Source organism: Myotis lucifugus, unplaced genomic scaffold (genome assembly GCF_000147115.1).
Source record: "Myotis lucifugus unplaced genomic scaffold, Myoluc2.0 scaffold_2, whole genome shotgun sequence".
Taxonomy (NCBI): domain Eukaryota; kingdom Metazoa; phylum Chordata; class Mammalia; order Chiroptera; family Vespertilionidae; genus Myotis; species Myotis lucifugus.
Genome location: NW_005871050.1, coordinates 29,065,453 through 29,086,228, shown reverse-complemented (window position 1 = coordinate 29,086,228; position 20,776 = coordinate 29,065,453). Strand labels below are relative to the sequence as shown.

General features: G+C 38.9%; 1 protein-coding gene across 1 annotated transcript in view; it reads right to left on the bottom strand.

The window, feature by feature from the left end:
* The window catches only part of MORC4 (MORC family CW-type zinc finger 4), a 79,548-nt gene that overhangs the window by 29,121 nt on the left and 29,651 nt on the right, over window positions 1-20,776 (bottom strand). The window contains 4 exon segments of the mRNA XM_006082271.3: window positions 6,248-6,348; window positions 7,707-7,826; window positions 19,750-19,878; window positions 20,197-20,329. Coding sequence (XP_006082333.1) covers window positions 6,248-6,348; window positions 7,707-7,826; window positions 19,750-19,878; window positions 20,197-20,329 — 483 coding nt within the window.

Here is a 20,776-nt window from a genome sequence, read left to right as displayed (position 1 = left end):
AAAACCCCACTGGTGAGGGCTCTGAAGGAAGTGAGGAGTATGGTAGAGAAAAAAATAAATTCCCTTAGATAATACCAAAATTATTGTGAACAGACTGTTCGTTAGTAGAATTATGCATGTTACAGGTGTTGCTGGTAAAAGCTCAGAAGGAAATGAGAAACATGTTATTGGAAAACTTGAGGGAAGGTGATGTCTGTTATACAGTGGCAGAAAGCTTAGCAGAATTGTGTCCTACAGTTATGTGGAAATCAGAACTTGTAAGTGATAGAACATTTAGCTGAAATTTCCAAGAAAAGTTTTGAAAGTGTGGCCTGGTGTCTTCTTGCTGCTTACATAAAATATAAGAGGAAAGAGATAAACTGATTGAAGAACTGTTCAACAAAAAGAAACAGGATTTAATGATTTTGGAAATTCTCAGCCTATCCAGATTGTAAAAGTTGCTAAAATTTTGAGATTCACTGCCAGGAAAGAATGCTCTACAGAAAAAGTCAAGGTTGTGACTAGACAACCTTTTGTTAATATCTCAGAAAGATCAAAAGGTCAGAGTATTCAGTCACACAAAAAGCTCTTTGAAAAAAATTAAACACATGACTCAGATCTCCATAGCCATCTCAGTAGAAGCTAAGAATCAAAATAGGATTATCTAGGAAAGACCTGTCAGGAACCTCTTGTCTGATGGAGTGAATATCCATGACATATATGTGAGATCCATAGGGTTCTTGAGAATGGTATACTACCACAAAACCTGCTAGATTTGACTGAAAGGGAGAAGAGAGCATAAAATAAAAGAAGGCTGTTAAACCTCGAAAATTCTATAGTCAGGAAACAGGCTGATGAAACATCTCAGCTGCAAATATATGCTACCCTTCATGAAAAATGAAAGATAATGCTGAGCCATTAGGTCAGAAAGCAGAATCTTAAATCCAGGGGGTGGAGCTTCAAGCCCCCGAAGATTATTCCCAGGCCTTGAAATGTAATGGCTAGATTTTAAAATTGCTTGAAACCAGAGACTCCTTTTTTTTTTCACTTTTATCCCCATTTCAATGGAAATATCTATAATGGTATCCTATGCCTGTCCCACTGTTGTATTTTGTGAGCAAAATATGAAAATAAAATAGACATGCCTATAGATGGAGAAGAATTTTATCCCAAGATGCATCAGACTCAGAGAATCACCCATGGCTGATTTAGATGATGAGAATTTGGGATTTTGAGCTGATGAATTAAGATGAGAGTTTAGACTTTGAGTTGCTATAATAATTGAGAATGGGAATGTTGATATGGGGTGAGTGTATTTTGCATGTGAGATGTATGTGGTTATTAGGGGGCCAGAGGGCGTAATGTAATAGGCAGAATAATGGACCTTCGAAAACATCTATGTCCTAATCCCTGATACCTATGTATATATTAGGATACACAGAAAGGGAGAGTTAAGGTTGCTGATGAAATTAAGGTTATTCATCAGCTGACCTTAAAATAGAGAGGTTATCTTGAATTATCCAATTAAAAGTGGAATTGTGTGGCAAAAGAGTCAGAATCAGAGATGTGATGATAGAAGCAAGGTCACTGGAGTGATGTGATGTAAGAAGGACTCAATCTACCATTGCTGGCTTTGAACATGGAGGAAGGGGGCCATGGGCCAAGGAATGCTGGCCGCCTCAAGAAGCTAAAAAGGGCATGGAAATACATTCTCTCCTAAAGCCTCCAGAGAGGAATGCCGCCTTGCCAACACCTTGATTTTAGCCCAATGAGATCCATGTTCTACTTCTGACCTACAGAACTCTGAAATAGTTTTGTCCTAAGACACTAAGTTTGTGGTAATTTGTTATGATAGCAATAGGAAACAATTTCTATTGTTTATAAACTGAAGTCAAGTATCACTGCATTTCCTTCAAAAATTTAAAATATCTTATGGTTTCCCTGTGAGCTCATTATGTATATCTAGGCACATAGTTTAGAACTGTGGCTCTACAACAGGGCTCGGCAACCTACAGCCTGTGGGCCCAATCTAGGTCACTGCCTGTTTTTGTCTATGGGTGCTTTCATGCTACAGCAGAATTGAGTAGTTGTGACAGAGACTATATGGTACAAAGCCTAAAATGTTTACCTCCTGGCCCTTCACAGGAAAAGTTTGTCAACGCATGCTCTAGAACAGTGGTTCTCAACCTTCCTAATGCCGCGACCCTTTAATACAGTTCCTCATGTTGTGGTGACCCCCAATTTCATTGTTACAAATTGAACATAATTAAAGCATAGTGATTAATCACAAAAACAATATGTAATTATATGTGTTTTCCGATGGTCTTAGGCGACCCTTGTGAAAGGGTCGTTTGACCCCCAAAGGGGTCGCGACCTACAGGTTGAGAACCGCTGCTCTAGGATATGGCCCTACTCTATCCATCTGACTTTATTTTCCTCACTCTAGTTACATCCCTCTACTCCTACTCCCCATATTTTTACCATTCTGAGTTCATGTCACTACCTTAGCTCATGCTATAATTTCCATCCCAGAATTCCCTTCCCCCTTTTCTAAATCCTGTATCCTTCAAGGAAAATCTTAAGTGATACTTTCTACCAAATCTGTTCTCTCAAGGAATTTTCCTTATACCATACCACTTAGGTTTTGATTGCTCAAATAGCCATTATGTTAATCTCTAAATTGTTTCATGTATGTGACAATGTGTTATTACAAATAGACTATAAGCTCCTCAAAGACAGAAACCATATCTTGAATTTCTCTAGAAAATTCCACAAAGCCTAGCCACTGTACCATGCAATGGTGAGGTGCTCAGTTAGTATGTGTTGATTACACTTCTTAAGCTGAAATTTACTCTAAAATTGTAAGTTTTATGAAAAAATGCTCAAAGTCACTGATCATCAGAGAGATGCAAATTAAAATGACAATGAGGTATCACCTCACACCTGTCAGAATGGCTACCATCAACAAATCAACAAATGACAAGTGTTGGCGAGGATGTGGAAAAAAGGGAACCCTAATACACTGCTGGTAGGAATGCAGACTGGTGCAGCCATTATAGAAAACAGTATGGAGTTTCCTCAAAAAAAATTAAATATGGAACTTCCGTTTGACTAAGTAATCCTACTTCTAGGAATATATCCTAAGAAACCCAAAACACCAATCAGAAAAAAAGTATACAACCCTGTGTTTATAGCAGCACAATTTACAATAGCTAAGATCTGGAAACATCCCAAGTGCCCATCAGTAGACAAGTGGATAAAAAAGCTGTGGTACATTTATACCATGGAATACTATGCAGCAGTAAAAAAGAATATCTTACCCTTTGAAACAGCGTGGATGGACCTGGAAAGTATCATGCTAAGTGAAATAAGTCAGTCAGAGAGACAAGTATCACATGATCTCACTCATATGTAGAATCTAATGAACAAAATAAACTGACAAATGGAGTGGATCCAGAGACCTGGAAGTATGGAACAGAGTGTGGAATCTCAGAGGGAAGGCAGGGGAGGTTGGGTGGGTGAGAGGCAATCAACCAAAGAACTTGTATGCATATATGCATAACCCATAGACACAGAAAATAAGGTGGTAAAGGCCTGAGGCAGGGGGTGGGGGCAGGCCGGAAGAGATCAAAGTAGGGAAAAAAGGGGAGATTTTTAAATCAACAATAAAGATTTTTTTAAATGTTGTAAGTTTGAGCCCTGATAGTTGCAGATGAAATCTGATAACTATTAAAACTGATATTACAGATGACTTATTTTGAAAACATTCCAGCAGTATGATGGCTGTTATCATTTTATCATTTGCAGCTTTGATATCTATAATACTCTTAGCATGAGTTTGTGGTAGCAGACAACCTTCTTTAATGCCCCTCTCTAATTCCATTTTTTAAACTGAACACCTTTTCCTTTTATATAAAATAAATTGAGTAAAAAAGTAAAATGATGCCAGATTTGGAACAAGAGTTATTCAAATTTTTATCCTCAAAAGCTGTATGTAGGATAATATACTAGTTTTCTATTTTTAATGAAATATGTAGCAGATTATTAAGCAACTTAAACCAGAATTCCTATATGTTTACCTAAATAAACCTACAGGTGATGGAATATATCTGGATCCCCTGCTATCACCTCAAACTCATCATACTGAAACTAAACATCACAAACTAAGGATCAAATACCTCTAAAATTTAAGAGGTAGATGAGGGTTTGGAAAATATAAGAAAGGTGGTAAATAATTTTTTATATTTAACATTTGTATTTCACAAATCATAACTATTTGCTTAATTACCAGAAAGTCACTATTCCATTTACTCAAGAGAAACACAATGACTTGGCTCTGAAACTGCTATCAAACTGATGTCATTTCTAAACTTTCACTCTTTAGAGTCAAGTCCTAGTCAAAGATCTCCATGATGAGCCAGACTCATATATAAAAGGCCATTCTTCTTAAAACTGAGGGCAGGTAGCTACTATAACCACTGAGTAGCCCTAGTGACCAAGAACCAATTGCCCCAAAATTAATATGGGGTAGCCATCCAAAAACTTGTCTCTGTCAGACACTAATCCTAAAATTCTTACGGTTCCAGATAAATTAAGGTACAACATTTATCTAATTTTTTTACAGTTTTGGTACACACACAAAAAACGAAATTTGGGGAATTACTTTTCCTGAATTCTAAAAAAAATATTTCTACTGAGACATCAAGAAAAATGAAAATGTCCTCATACCTTATTTCTTCATACTCCCAGAACACCAGCTGTACTTGAACAAGATAAACTAACAAACAAAATAGAAACAGATTCATAGATACAAAAAGCAGACTGACAGCTGTCAGAAGGGAAGGGGGTTGTGGGGCTGGGATTAAGCAAACAACAATAACAACAACAACAACAAAAACACCACAACACACACAACAGTATGGTGATTACCAGAGAAAAGGGAGGTGGGGAAGGTAGAAGAGGGCATGGAGGGGTTAAATGGTGTTGGAAGGAGACTTGACTTTGAGTGGTGAACACAAAATGCAATACATAGATGATGTACTATAGAATGTACACCTGAAACCTATATAATTTTATTAACCAACTAGAGGCCGGGTGCATGAATTTGTGCATGGGTGGGGTCTCTCTGGGTGGCCTGTAGGGATTGAGCCGAAACCCGCAGTCCAACGCCGCCTGCAGCTCCTGCCTGCCACTCCTGCTCATCCCGACCCTATTGAGCTCGTGCCCAATCAGTCCTGATTGATCAGGAGAGGCTCGTGCTGCCACAGCAGTGCTCACCAGTCATGAGCCCTGTGTCTGGCGCCCTCCCAAGGGGTGTGGCCTGCAGGATCAGGCTGAAACTGGCTCTCTGAAATCCCCCAAGAGGTCCTGAATTGCAAGAGGGTGCAGGCCAGGCTGACAGACCCCACTGGTGCATGATCGAGCAGGGGAGGGACCGCGGGAGGGCTCCAGGGCATGTCTGGCCCATCTTGCTCAGTCCTGATCAGCCAGATCCCAGCAGCAAGCTAACCTACTGGTTGGAGCATCTCTTCCCTGGTGGTCAGTGCACGTCATAGCAAGCGGTTGAGCAGTCTTAGCATATCATTAACTTATTACGCTTTGATTGGTTGTTCAGTTGTTCTGCCATTCGGTCTATTTGCATATTACCCTTTTATTATATAGGATGTCACTTCAATAAATTCAATAAAAAGGAAAAAAAGCTGCTGCTAGCATGTATGCTAGAATCAAAGAAGATGTGGTATTAATACAGATGATGTATTTAAAAAGATAATTCCAAGGCTCTTTGTTTCACTGGAAGTATTTTACTAAATTACCTCTGTGCTCTTTACATAATGTTTAAAGGTAAGGTTTATCTCAACTGAGCTCCATATATCATGTATCAGTAAGCTTTTATTTAAAAGTCAAATCATTTTGCCATGGACGGTTTGGCTCAGTGGATAGAGCATTGGCCTGCAGACTGAAAGGTCCTGGGTTTGATTCAGGTCAAGGGCATGTACCTCGGTTGCAGGCTTGATCCCCGGCCCTGGTCAGGGCACATCCAGAAGGCAACCAATCAATGTGTCTCTCTCATCATTGATGTTTCTATCTCTCTTTACTCCTCCCTTCCTCTCTAAAAAGTCAAATTATTTTATTTTTCATCTTGGAAAATAGGTTTGAAGGAATTATCAGTTAATTTACCTGCCTGATTTTTAGAGGTGCTTTTAGAGGTTTCATAGAACAGAATCATATCTGAAGAAACTATCAGAAACACTTTAGGTTGGGCACTCACCGGTACTCCTTGGTGTACTCAAAGTCTTGTTTGTTGTAGGCAGGTTTTAAGAAATTGCACTCAATGACTCCAATTACTCCCACACCTTCTCCATGAGTTGGCTTAGGAAAAAATATTAATTTCAACACTCACATTACTATTGACTGCCTGGAGGCATTTTCTTTTGATTCCAAACAATAGAAAGGTTATATAACCTTTATGGGCAAGGTAAGGCCAACAAGATCTACAGAAACACTCAGAATATATTTCAACAGACTGCAAATATTACATTGAAGTGCAACCTCTGGCAAATTCTAGGACAAGATTTTCAAACTATGATCCGTAGATATAGGATTTTCAAGGATTAATAGCCATCTCTACTTCTCCCACACTACCTCTGTTTTCATCTGTTTTATATTCTGAAATTGCCATAAGATTTCATTTGAACAAAAAATGACACTGCTAAAAAAAATCAAACTTATATACTACTGTTCTAGGGAACAGAAACCAAACTTCATCTGGAAAAAAATTAAGGATGCTATGTAATCATCACGCTCTATTAAAATAAATATCAACGACTAACATGAGTCAGACTTGCAGTGTTATTAATTACAAGTTGATACAAGATATTTTTGGATTAAAAATCTTTTTTTATTTTTTAATGGACGGAATTGAGTCAAGGTGTAGTTAGACAAGCACACAAAAGATGATATAACAAAGAAAATCAACATAGGCTGAAGACGATCTATCCTGGGTCTAATATAAGTTTGTCCTACTGTGAAATATAAAGCAATTTGTCATTCTTTGTACTTCAGTAATCTTATCTGTAAAATAGAAATGAATGGAATACTTGTGGGTATTTCTACTTTAAATTGTCATTAAAACATTAAAGATGATGGTAATATTTGTATAGATCGGTTTATAAAGTATTTTCACATAATTTATCCCATTTAAATCGCTCAACCTTGTAAGCTATAAGGTAGGCAGAGCAGGTAAAATTATTATTATGGTTCCCATTCTACAGGTAAGAAATTGAGCCTCAGATAAATTAAGCAATTAGGTTGCATAGCTTGTAAGTAGAAAAGCCAGGATTCAAATCCTGGCCATCAACCACTAAATGTTATGCATTTTCCACTATGCCTTATCGTCTTCCCAAGAATATATAAAAAGCTACCTTCAACACTAATAGACTTATACACACGGCAGAGTTCTGGTATTCTCATTCTATTTCTTATTAACATTTACCTAGAAAATGTAGTCAGCAAAGTTTCCATGTTGATTAATATCTATGAGGAATGAGAAGTAGAATGTTTTTAACACAAGATGGCTCACTGGTAACACTGAATTCCAGGATAATATTTAACAAACATCATTAGATGGGAGTAAAAGCCATTAACAACTTAACCCCCTTTGCAAATTTTAAATCCTCTTCCCACTTTTTTCAGTCTTCTGTGAAAAAAACAAAATATTAATCACTCACCTTCACCTGGCATCCCACCTTCTCAAAGGGCTTTATGAGTCGGTTGTTATGATACATCATTATTCCAAACTGGTTATTATTCTTGCAAGAGAACCCAAAAGTTATTTTCACCTGCTTATTCTGAGAAGAAAAGCATTAAGGAGACAAACACCAGGAACTTTGGCAGAAAAAAAGGTTGCATTCTATTACAGCAAAGAACATTGGATATAAATCGGTACATTTCTAGAGGGCATTTTAAAAACTTGTAGTAGTAGCTTTACAAATAGTCTTAACCTTTGACCAAGTAGTTCTCTTTCTAGGAATCCTACAGAAAAGTCAAGGAAGCCCATAAAGGTTTATGTTACAGAGATTTATCAATTAGTTATAATGGCAAAAAAAACCACCCATAACTAATTTAAATGTTTGACATTAAGAGAATGATTAAATGTTGGTATATTGACATGGTCTATTATGTAGCTTTAAAATTATGTCCTTGAAAAATATTTTGTAATATTAGGAAATGTTCAGAATATAATAACAAGCATTACCTAAAAATAATTATGGCATTACCAAAATGCCATCAGTGATTTAAAAAATTGTAAATAATCAAAATACTTCTTAACCTTTGCTAGTTGTCTATTATCTGCTAGTTCTCCCAGGTTCTCATAAGAGTTGTAAATAGTACAACACAAATCTACACAATTAAAAGCAAGAATGTAAGTCCTGCTAATCATGTGAAACAATGACAACAAAAGCATGAAGAAACAAATAACTTTTAAAGGTAAAGGATAATCCTGTTGTAACAGATATCATGGGATGAAGTTAACAAGCTTGGATAGATGAAATAAAGAGAACTAATTATTATATATAAAAAATGAACAATGATGAGTTTTTAACAAGTCTGATTTGATTTAAAAAGAAAGGTAAGAGAGTGAAAAAAATAAAGGGGAGAAAAAGTAACTGCGATTTTCATTAAAACAAATACTAATAAGAAATCTAAATATCCAAATTAGTTAAATAAAAATTTATTCTTGTTACTTATTATTTTTAATTTAAATTCTTTATTGTTTAAAGTATTACATATGTCTCCTTTTTCCCCCATTGACCTATCCCCGGCCGCTCCCAGCCCCCAGCACATGCCCTTATCCCCTTACTGTCTGTGTCCATTGGTTACGCTTATACTAGTATGCATGCATACAAGTCCTTTGGTTGATCTCTTACCTCCCCATCCCACCCTCCCCTACCTTACCTCTGAGGTTTGGCAGTCTGTTCAATGCTTATATGTCTCGGGATCTATTTTTGTTCATCAGTTTATGTTGTTCATTATATTCCAGAAATCAGTGAGAACATGTGACATTTATCTTTCTCCGACTGGCTTATTTCACTTAGCATAATGCTCTCCAGGTCCATCCATGCTGTTGCAAATGGTAAGAGTTCTTTCTTTTTTACAGCAGCATAGTATTCCATTGTGTAACTGTATCACTGTTTTTTAATCCACTCATCTGCTGATAGACACTTAGGCTGTTTCCAAATCTTAGCTATTGTAAATTGTGCTGCCATGAACATAGGGGTGCATATATCCTTTCTGATTGGTTTTTCTGATTTCTTGGGATATATTCCTAGAAGAGGGATCACTGGGTCAAATGAGAGTTCCATTTTTAATTTTTTGAGGAAACACCATACTGTTCTCCACAGTGGCTACACCAGTCTACATTCCCATCAGCAGTGCACGAGGGTTCCTTGTTCTCCACATCCTCGCCAGCACTTGTCAGTTTGTTGATTTGTTGATGATAGCCATTCTGACAGGTGAGAGATGGTACCTAATTGTCATTTTGATTTGCATCTCTCGGATGATTAGTGACTCTTAGCATGTTTTCATATGTCTCTTGGCCTTCTGTATGTCCACTTTCAAAAGTGTCTATTTAGATCCTTTGCCCATTTTTTTGATCGGCTTGTTTATCTTCCTTCTGTTAAGTTGTATGAATTCCCTATAAATTCTGGAGATTAAACCCTTATCGGTTATAATATTGGCAAATATGTTCTCCCATGCAGTGGGCTTTCTTATTGTTTTGTTAATGGTTTCTTTTGCTGTGCAGAAGCTTTTTATTTTGTTATAGTCCCATTTGTTTATTTTCTCCTTAGTTTCCATTGTCCTAGGAGCTGTATTGGTAAAGATATTGCTAGGATATGTCAGGTATTTTGCTGCCTATGAATTCTTCTAATATTTTTATGGTTTCCCATCTGATGTTTAAGTCCTTTATCCATTTTGAGTTTATATTTGTGTATGGTGTAAGTTGGTGGTCTAGTTTCATTTTTGGGCATGTATCTGTCCAATTTTCACAAAACAATTTATTAAAGAGACTGTCTTCATTCCATTGTATGCTCTTGCCTTCTTTTTTAATACATATATTTATTGATCTCAGAGAGGAAAGAGAGATATAGAAACATTAATGATGAGAGAGAATTATTGATTGGCTACCTCCTGCACATATCTGATATGCAGGATGTATTTCCATCCCCTAATTGGGATCGAGCCACAACCCAGGCATGTGCCCTTAACTGGAATCGAACTCATGACCATTCAGTCCACAGGCCAATGCTCTAGCCCCTGAGCCAAACCAGCTAGGGCTGCTCTTGCCTTCTTTGTCAAATATTAATTGAGTATAATGGCTTGGATGAATTTCTGGGTTCTCTGTTCTGTTCCATTGGTCTATATGTCTGTTCCTGTGTCAGTACCAGGCAGTTTTGAGAACAGTGGCTTTGTAATTTAGCTTGATATCTGGTATTATGATCCCTCCAACTTTGTTCTTCTTTCACAGGATTGCTGCAGCTATTTGGGTCATTTTTTATTCCATATGAATTTTTGGAGAGTTTGTTCTCGGTCTGTGAAATATGCCGTTAGAATTTTAATGGGGATTGCATTGAATGTATAGATTACTTTGGGTCGTATGGACATTTTAATAATGTTGAGTCTACCAATCCATGAACACGATATATCCTTTCATTTGTTATTGTCTTCCTTTATTTCTTTTTTCAACGTCCTATAGTTTTCCAAGTACAGGTCTTTTACCTCCTTAGTTAAGTTTATTCCTAGGTATCTCAATTTTTTTGTAATAATAAATGGGATGTTTTTACTAGTTTCTCTTTCTGTGAGTTCATTATTGGTGTATAAAAAAAGCCATAGATTTCTAGGTGTTAATTTTGTGTCCTGCTACATTTCCAAATTCATTTATTAAGTCTAGTAGTTTTTTGATGGAGTCTTTAGGGTTTTCTATGTACAACACCATGTCATCTGGGAATAATGGCAGTTTTACCTCTTCTTTTCCAATTTGGATGCTTTTTATTTCTTCTTGTCTGATCGCTATGGCTAGCACTTCCAGTACTATGTCGAACAAGAGTGGTGAAAGTAGGTATCCTTGTCTTATTCCTGTTCTTAGGGGAAATGGTTTTAGTTTTTGCCCATTGAGTATGATGTTGGCTGTAGGTTTGTCATTTAAGGTTTTTATTATGTTGAGGTATGATCCCTCTATTCCCACTTTGCTGAGAATTTTTATTAAAAAAGGGTGTTGGATTTTGTCAAATCCTTTGCATCAATTGATATGATTATGTGATTTTTGTCTCTCACTTTGTTTATGTGATGTATCACGTTTATTGAGTTGCGGATATTGTAACATCCTTGCATCCCCAGAATAAATTCCACTTGGTCATGGTGTAAGATATTTCTAGTGTAATGCTGGATCCAATTTGCTAGAATTTTGTTGAGGATTTTAGCATCTATGTTCATCAGGGATATTGGCCTGTAGTTCTCTTTCTTTGTGGGGTCTTTATCTGGTTTTGGGATTAGGGTAATGCTGGCTTCAAAGAAAGAGCTTGGAAGTATTCCTTCCTCTTGAATTTTTTGAAATAATCTGAGGAGGGTAGGCTTTAGTTCTTCTTTGAATGTTTGGTAAAACTCCCTGGTGAAGCCATCCAGTCCAGGGCTTTTGTTTGCTAGAAGTTTTTTGTTTTTTTGTTTTTGTTTTTTAATTACTGCTGCAAGTTCATTGGTAGTTATCAGCCTATTCAGATTTTTATTCTTCCTGATTGAGTTCTGAAAGCTTGTATTTTTCTAGGAATATGTCCATTTTGTCAAGGATGCCCAGTTTGTTAGAGTTGTTTGTAGTAATTTTTTGCAATCCTTTGTATGTCCATGGGGTCAGTTGTTACTTCACCTCTTTCATTTCTGATTTTGTTTATTTGGGTCCTCTCTCTTTGTTTCTTGGTGAGCCTGGCTAGAGGTTCATCAATCTTGTTTATCCTTTCAAAGAACCAGCTTTTGGTTTCATTTATCTTTTTATTGTTTTTTTTTTTGTCTCTATGTCATTTATTTCTGCTCTGATCTTTGTTATGTCCTTCCTTCTGCTTACTCTGGGCTTTTGTTGTTGCTCTCTTTCTAATTCTTTAAGTTGTAGGGTTAGATAATTTATTACCAGCTTTTCTTGGTTTTTTTTGAGGTAGCCTGTAGAGCAGTGGTTCTCAACCTTCCTAATGACGCGACCCTTTAATACAGTTCCTCATGTTGTGGTGACCCCCAACCATAAAATTATTTTTGTTGCTACTTCATAACTGTAATTTTGCCACTATTATGAATCGTAATGTAAATATCTGATATGCAGGATGTATTTTCATTGTTACAAATTGAACATAATTAAAGCACAGTGATTAATCACAAAAACAATATGTAATTATATATGTGTTTTCCGATGGTCTTAGGCGACCCCTGTGAAAGGGTCGTTCGACCCCCAAAGGGGTCGCGACCCACAGGTTGATAACCGCTGCTGTAGAGCTATGAACTTTCCTCTCAGGACTGCTTTCACTGTGTCCCATAGATTTTGGATTGTTGTGTTTTCATTGTCATTTGTTTCCAGGATGTTTTTAATTTTTTCTTTGATCTCTTTGTTAACCCAATAATCCTATATAATAAAAGCCTAATATGCTAAGTGTCCAGTTGGCCATTCAACCAATCAAAGCATAATATGCTAAAGATATGCTAAGGCTGCTCAACTGCTCATTATGATGTGCACTGACCACCAGGGGGCAGACACTCAATGCAGGATCTGCCCCTGGTGGTTAGTGCACTCCCACAGGGGAGCGCTGCTCAGCCAGAAGCCCTGAGCCAGGCTCACGGCTAGCAAGCGCAGTGACGGTGGCGGGAGCCCCTTCTGCCTCCGCGGCAGCACTAAGGATGTCCAACTGCTGGCTTAGGCCCACTCTCCATCAGTCAGGCAGCCCCTGAGGGGTCCCAGACTGTGAGAGGGCACAGGCTGGGCTGAGGGGCCACCCCCCTCCCAGTACAGAAATTTTGTGCACCAGGCCTCTAGTTAATGCCTGGGTTCTTGTCCCAGCATCAAGAAGGGTTCAGGAATCTGGAGAAGGCTGTGTGTAGATGTTAAATACGAGTCCAGAGACTAATAAAGAGTCCAGAGATGAGATATAATTTTGTAAGGCATTTGGGAGTTAAAGGAGCTAAGTTAAAGTCTGAAGTCTTAGGTTCTCCTCGTCCCCAGGACCCCTTGCTTTTTATTAACACAATTTGTCCTGAGGTGAGGCGGAAATATACACTTCAAAGGGTCAGGGTTTGGTAGAGTCCATTGTCAGAATGGGGGAATTAGCCTACGGCTATTCAGGTGTTTGGCCAGTAGGAGGCAATAACATGTAGATTAAGATGCCTTTTAGCTGTCTGGCAGCCAAGAAATCAATTTAATGTATCCTATTCAGGTTTGGGGAAATGCCTTCAGCCATTCCCAGATGCAGCCCTGCTGTCATGCTGGAATTGGTCTCCAGCATCTAGTTATTTAATAACATGCTATTTAGCCTCCAAGTGTTTTATTTTTTACTAGAGGCTCATTGCAGGAATATTCCTGCAAGAATAGGGGTTCCTCGGCCCTATTCCTGCAAGAATAGGGCTTCCTGAGATCAGAGTGAAGCAGAGAAGGGTTCTCTGCTGCCTCGCTTCCTTCCTTTTCCACTGCCTTGCTTCCTCCCGTGTTTGCCACTTCACTCCCTCCCTTCCCCGCCGCCTTGGCTCTCTCCCGTCTCCGCGGTCTCGGCTTCCTCCCTTCCCTGCTGCCTTGGCTCCCTCCCTTCCCCACCACTTCGCTCCCTCCCATGTCCGCTGCCTCAGCTCCACTCCGGTCTCTGCTACCTCCGATCCATTCCCTTCTCCGCCACTTGGCTCCCTTCTACAGTGCTTGGCTTCCTTCTACACTGTCTTCAGTCTTTCCTGGGCGCCTGTGTATGCAAATTAACCGCCATCTTTGTTGGGTTAGTTTGCATACTCTTCTGATTGGCTGGTGGGTGTGGCAAAGGTATGGTCAATTAACATCTTTGTCTTTTATTAGTGTAGATTGTTTTTATTGTTGATTTCTAATTTTATGCCATTGTGATCTGAGAAGATGCTTGATATGATTTCAATCTTTTTGAACTTGTCGAGACTTAGCCTGTGTCCTCATATGTTGTATAGCTTTGAAAATGTCCCATGTGCACTTGAGAAGAATGTATATTCTGTAGCTTTGAGGGGAAATGTTCTGAAGATGTTAATTAATTTCATCTGATCTAGTGAGTAGTTTAGGATTGCTGTTTCTTTGTTTATTTTTGGCTAGAAGATTTATTCAGTGATGTCAATAGGGTAAAGTCCCCTACTATGATTGTATTGCTGTCACTCTTTCTCTTGATATCTTCAAGAAATTTTTTTAATGTATTTATGTGCTCCTGCACTGGGTGCATACATGTTTACCAGAGTTATATCCTCTTGTTGTATTGATCCCTTTAGTATTATGAAGTGGCTTCCTTATCTCTTGTTATGGCCTTCACTTTGAGGTCTATTTTGTCAGATACAAGTATTGCTACCCCAGCTTTTTTTTCATTTTCCTGAAAAATATTTTTCCATCCCTTCACTTTCAGTCTGTGTAAGTCCCTTGTTCTGAGGTGGGTCTCTTGAAAACAGAATATGTATGGGTCATGTTTTCTTATCCATTCAGCCATCCTATGTCTTCTGATTGGAGCATTTAATCCATTTACATTTAAGGTTATTTGTAAGTACTTGTTTGTAGCCATTTTTATTCTTTATGCCTGTATTCCTTCTCCCCTTTCTGTTTCTGCTTTTTACAACAGTATCTTTAGCATTTCTTGCATTGCTGGCTTGGTAGAAATAAACTCTCTTAACCTTTTTTTCTCTGTGAAGTTGATTTCCCCTTCAATTTTGAATGATAGCCTTGCTGGATAGAGTATTCTTGGATTCAGTCCCTTGCTTTGCATCACTCTGTGTACTTCATTCCAATCCCTCTGGCCTGATGTGTTTTTGTTGAGAAATCATTTGATAATCTAATGGGAGATCCCTTGTACGTAACTCTCTGTCTCTCTCTTGCAGCCCTTAAGATTCTCTCTTGCCCGGCTGGTGTGGCTCATCGGTTGAACATTGACCTATGAACCAGGAGGTCACAGGTTCAATTCCCAGTCAGGGCACATGCCTGGGTTGAGGCCTTAATCACCAGTACAGGGCATGCAGGAGGCAGCTGACCCATGGTTCTCTCTCATCATGGATGTTTCTATCTCTCTCCCTCTCCCTTCCCCTCTGAAATCAAGAAAAATATATTTTTTAAAAGATTCTCTCTTTGTTGTTAACATTTGCAATTGTAATTATGGCATGTCTTGGTGTTGGTCTTTTGGGATTCATCTTGTTTGGGACTCTCTGTGCTTGTGTGACTTTTTTCTTCCCCAAGTCCAAGATGTTCTCTGTCATTATTTCTTCAAATAGGTTTTCTAATCCTTGCTCCTCTTCTTTCCTTCTGGCACCTTTATTATACAGATGTTGCTTCGTTTCATATTGTCCCAAAGCTCCCTTGAGCTCTCCTCCTGCTTTCTAATTTTTTTCTCCAATTGATGTTCAGATTGGGTGTGTTTTTCTACCCTGTCTTCTAACTCACTTATTCAGTCCTCCACTTCTTATAGTCTACTGTTGAAACCTCCCATTGTGATTTTTTATTGTAGCCATATCATTCTTCATTTCCTCTTGGTTCTTACATATGTTGTTGATTTTCTTATCCAGTATGTTTAGGAACTTTATGAGCCTTACTCTGAATTCTTTCTCTGACATATTGCTTGCCTCCATTTTATTTAGTTCCTTCTCTGGTGATTCCACCTTTCCTTTTCTTGGGGGATTGTTTCTTTGTCTCCCCATTTTTGTTGTCTCTTTCTGGCCCTGGGCACCCCACTTGGGGTTTGAGAGGTTGAAGACCCTATCAGGGCAATGATCTGGAAATTGTTAGCCCAGAAGCTGGGTTTGCCTTGAGTCTCACACCTTTATTGTCTCTGCTCTGAGTTGTATCCCCTCCTCCCATGGATCTGGTCCCTCTGTTGTCTGCTTCAGATGCTTGGAGTGGTGGGAGCATGTGCACAGTTCCTCTGGTATGCGACTCCCTGTGAGGACCCAGAGCCCTTTGGCATGCAATTCACCTGTGGCCCTGGCACCTGTGGCAGGGTGGCATCCTAGTTCCCTCTGGCAGTGCACTTGCAGCGCGATCCTGTGACCTCTGGCTGGGCACACCAAATTGCTCCAGGTGTCCTTGGCAGCACTCTCCTGTGGCCCAAGTGGGGCGCATGCTGAGTTGCTATGGGTAGCCCTGGTGGGACTGTCCCTGGGGCTGGGGTGGAGCATTGTTGGTTCCTCTGAGTTGCACAGTCAGAGCTCTCCTGTGTCCCCGAGTGGGGTGTGTGCTGGGTCACTCCAGGTCACCCAGGCAGCAAGTCTCTGGACTCAAGGTGGAGCGGGCAAGGGTGGCCTTAGGTCACACAGTCCGAGCTCTCCTGTGGTCCAGTTTGGGGTGCGCACTGGGTTACTCCGAGTCTCCCAGCATCAGGTCCCAGGGCTCAGGGTGGAGTGGGTGGCGGGTGGCTCCAGGTCAGACTGGCATCATGGTTCTGGGGCCCTGGGTGGGGGCGAGGCACAGGGGTGCCCCTGGCTTGCACTCACTATGGGGTCCTGGAGCCAGATCCTGGGACGCTGGGTCCTGGCAGGCTGGTGAGGAGGCCTGGTGTGGGAGGTCATTCTGGAAGGCACTCACTGCAGACATCGGGAGCCTGCTGGGAGGTACTGTGCTACTCACTGCCAGGGTATGGTGGTGGTTCCACATGGGTTATGGCTGGCAAGCAGCATTCTCTAGGCGTCCTCTGCCCTCCTTATTGAAAACTGTCTCCTCAGCTGTGTCTAATTTGTTAATTCTGGGTGGATATTCTCCAATTTAGTTGCTTTTCTGGCCTGACCTCAGGAGAAGGTGTGAGACATTTCTGCCTATTCAGCCGCCATTTTGAAATCCTTTCTTACTATTTTTTAAAATGATATCAATATCCCCCTCTAAATAACAAGCTATTGAATAAACCCAAGTGACAAATGAGCCAGTATGAGAGAACACAGTAATGTCTGGCTCAGAACATATAATGTTCTGGACTCCAGAAGCTCAAATAAAACCACAAGTAAGACCCTATACAAATGCAAAAACAAGTAAGACCCTATACAAATGCAAAAATAAAACAGGACAAAACTCACCCAAACAAACACACTAAAACTCTACACCATAAAATTAACATTTTTAAGGCAAAGATTGTCAAATACTTTCTTTCTATGGTACACTTTTAAAATTCTAAATTATGAGAAGGGCGGACACTGGGATAAGAGGTTCTCCAAATTAGTATAAAGAGAGGACAAGAAGGGAAAAGAGGCCTATAGTAACTGAGGAATAAGTAAATCAGCATCAGTGATCTTGTCTCTCAGTGACCTTGGGGGAAATGTTATTAGGAGTTTCATTTTATTCATGTCTATAGTGAATTTTATTTGAATCTTTTTTTGGTTGTTTTTTTTTAATACATTTTTATTTTTTTTAGAGAGGAAGAGAGAGGGAGAGAGAGATAAAAACATCAATGATGAGAAAGAATCATTGATCAGCTGCTCCTTTCACATGCCCCACTGGGGACTGAGCCTGAAACCTGGGCATGTGCCTTGACCAGGAATAGAATCATGACCTCCTGTTTCATAGTTGGATGCTCAACCATTGAACCACGCCGGCCAGGCTCTATAGTGAATTTGTTTAGCCCACATTCTATTAGAGAGGGTAACTAGTTTAATGAGAAGGACAGGTAAGAAGAGTTACGGTACAAATAGAATGCATAGGAGTCACCCTGATAAAAACCCATAAAAGACAGAAGTTAGTACAGAAAAGTGGCACATCTTTAAAAAGTAGCTAGGAAACAATTCTTTAGACTGACTCTGTTAAATTTATGACACTGATATCTTAGCCTACATATATGGATATAACTAATTTACCTATAGATGCTAACAGTGCTACCTCTGGCTGTGTTAAATTGTGTTTGTTCAGGGCTTTAAAAAGAACTTCCCCAATATACAATGTATTTCAAAAAAAAAAAAAAAGGAGAGAGAAAACAATCAGCTTAGAGTAACAACTATACAGATTTTTAAAAAGAAACAACAATTTATAATTTTTGGCCAGGGGAAGAAAGACAAAACAAGATAAATAACACCTTTGATAAAGTAAACAGAGTGCTTCTTCATCCAAAAGCTGTGCTTAGCTACTAGAAAATAAATTACAAGAGTAATTTTTCATAATTTCTTATGAGTTCTCAACCTTTCAAAGACTTTTTTGCCCAAAAAGCCCTCAACAAAGTTAGACCTAATTCTTTCAAGTGTCTGAAATCCATTCCTAGTGCAGTGGGAGAGGGGTTAGAACTGAAAATGAGAAACTATTTCTCTGAGTGGCTGCCATTATGAGAAGTAGAAGGAAATCCAAGTTAAAACTGTTAAAGATTTATCTCACCCCAGGAAATCAACCTAAATTCCCACTATCCTAATTTCTATCTATATAAGTATGGACTTGTCATGACAAAAGTTCATGCTATGAGTCCTAGACGGGTTTGGTTCAGTGGATATAGTGTCGGCCTGTGGACTGAAGGGTCCCAGGTTTGATTCTAGTCAAGGGCACATGGCTGGGTTGCAGGCTCGATCCCCAGTAGGGGGTGTGCAGGAGGCAGCCAATCAATGATTCTCTTTCATCATTGATGTTTCTATCTCCCTCTCCCTTCCTCTCTGAAATCAATAAAAATATTTTTTAAAAGTTCATGCTTGCCCTAACCGGTTTGGCTCAGTGGATAGAGCATCGGCCTGCAGACTCAAGGGTCCCAGGTTTGATTCCGGTCAAGGGCATGTACCTTGGTTGCGGGCACAACCCCAGTAGGGGGCATGCAGGAGGCAGCTGATCGATGTTTCTCTCTCATAGATGTTTCTAACTCTCTGTCCCTCTCCCTTCCTCTCTGTAAAAAAATCAATAAAATATATATTAAAAAAAAAGTTCATGCTGAACAAAACATGAACAAGTTCTAGTCAATATTTTGCTTGTTTTAATCAATGTTATAATAAAATCCCAATACAAACCAAATGGTGTGGATCTTAAAGCAGAGTATCAAACCTGGCTATTCACTAGAATCAGCTTAGAATTTTAAAATAAAATAAAAAATTTATGATTTAAAAAAGAGATTTTAGAATCTACTTAATCAGAAGCTCCAACGTCTCAGGATTCTGTATTATTACATTTCCAGGTGGTTTCTAACAACAACAAAAAAAGGTGGATAGATTGGTAACTAAGAAACAGAGTAGCCCTTGCCAGTTTTTCTCAATGGTTAGAATATTGTTCCTGAAACCAAAGGGTCTCAGGTTCGAATCCTGATCAAGGGCACGTACCTTGTTTGCAGGCTCCATTCCCCAGGTCAGGCGCATGGGGGAAGCAACTAATCAATGTGAGATGTTTCTCTCTCTCTCCTCCCTCCCATCCACTCTCTCTAAAAAATCAATGGAAAAATATCTTCTGGTGAGAATAAAAAAAAAAGAGTGTATTGTAATAGGATTTGTACTATCACATACATTTTTTAATTAGAAAGTAAAGTTTTTTTGTTTTTCTGTGCCAACTTTGAAATCTAATCCTGAAATGAAGAGATAAATTTCATGTAGTTGTAAGGATACTGTGAAGGTAGGTTTATATATATCATATGCTACATTGGCCAGGCTCTTGGCAATCATCTGGGTAGTCACCTTCTTTTGACGTAGAAAAATTTTCATTCTTGGCTTCATATACAGAATACCACAAAATGCCTATGGAACAGTGAAGGGAAAGTTATTATATTATATAGCCAATTCTACTAACATCCCCTTTAAACACTGCTAGCAACTGAGGTCTATTCTGGGCAAGGATTTGGCTGTTTCCATACCATGTTATACTATGTCAATTACCATACTAAGGTGGTATTGAATCTATTCACTAATCTCTTTTGGTGGAGCCAGTGAAAAGGAATCCTAACACCCGGCTAAAAGACTGTCATCTTTATATAACTAAAAAGATATTGTTATATAGATTTTCATGTTACAGGAAATCTTACCTCTCATTGTTGAAGAAAAACCATTCTTACTCACCCGTAAAGAATACTCTGTTTCTGGCAGTTCAGAGGTAACACCACCAGTCTCTTTTTCTTCTGTGCCAAAGTCTGATACCAGGATGTCAAATTGATCTGTATCAAAGTCCAACTCAGACTTTCCATCTTTATTTCTGGGTAAAAGAGACAAGTACCAATCTAACAAAATCTGGTTCCAAAGGACAAAAATGCACTAGGAACCCAAGAGAAAAGAAACAATATGAGCCCAAACTCAGATACCTATTTCTTTTCCTGACTACCAGTACTGAACTACACATTACTCACTTTGAAGACCACACAATATTTAGGCTATTTCTAGTCTGAACAAATCTAATATGCTTCATAGAGGTGGTAATGCCAAGTACAGAAGGAAAGAAAAAAAGAAAAGTGTGTATGTATGTGATCTGCTCAAGCAATTGGATATCAGTTATCCTCAAAGAAGGACCTTATAATAGATCCCAACCTTCTGGGTATTGTTGTGTAGGTCATTCAACATCATTTTCCTAACTGAATAAATAGATGAATCAAACCTACTTTTTCTAATTTTAGCAATTGTGTAAGGACTAAGGAGATACTGAGAT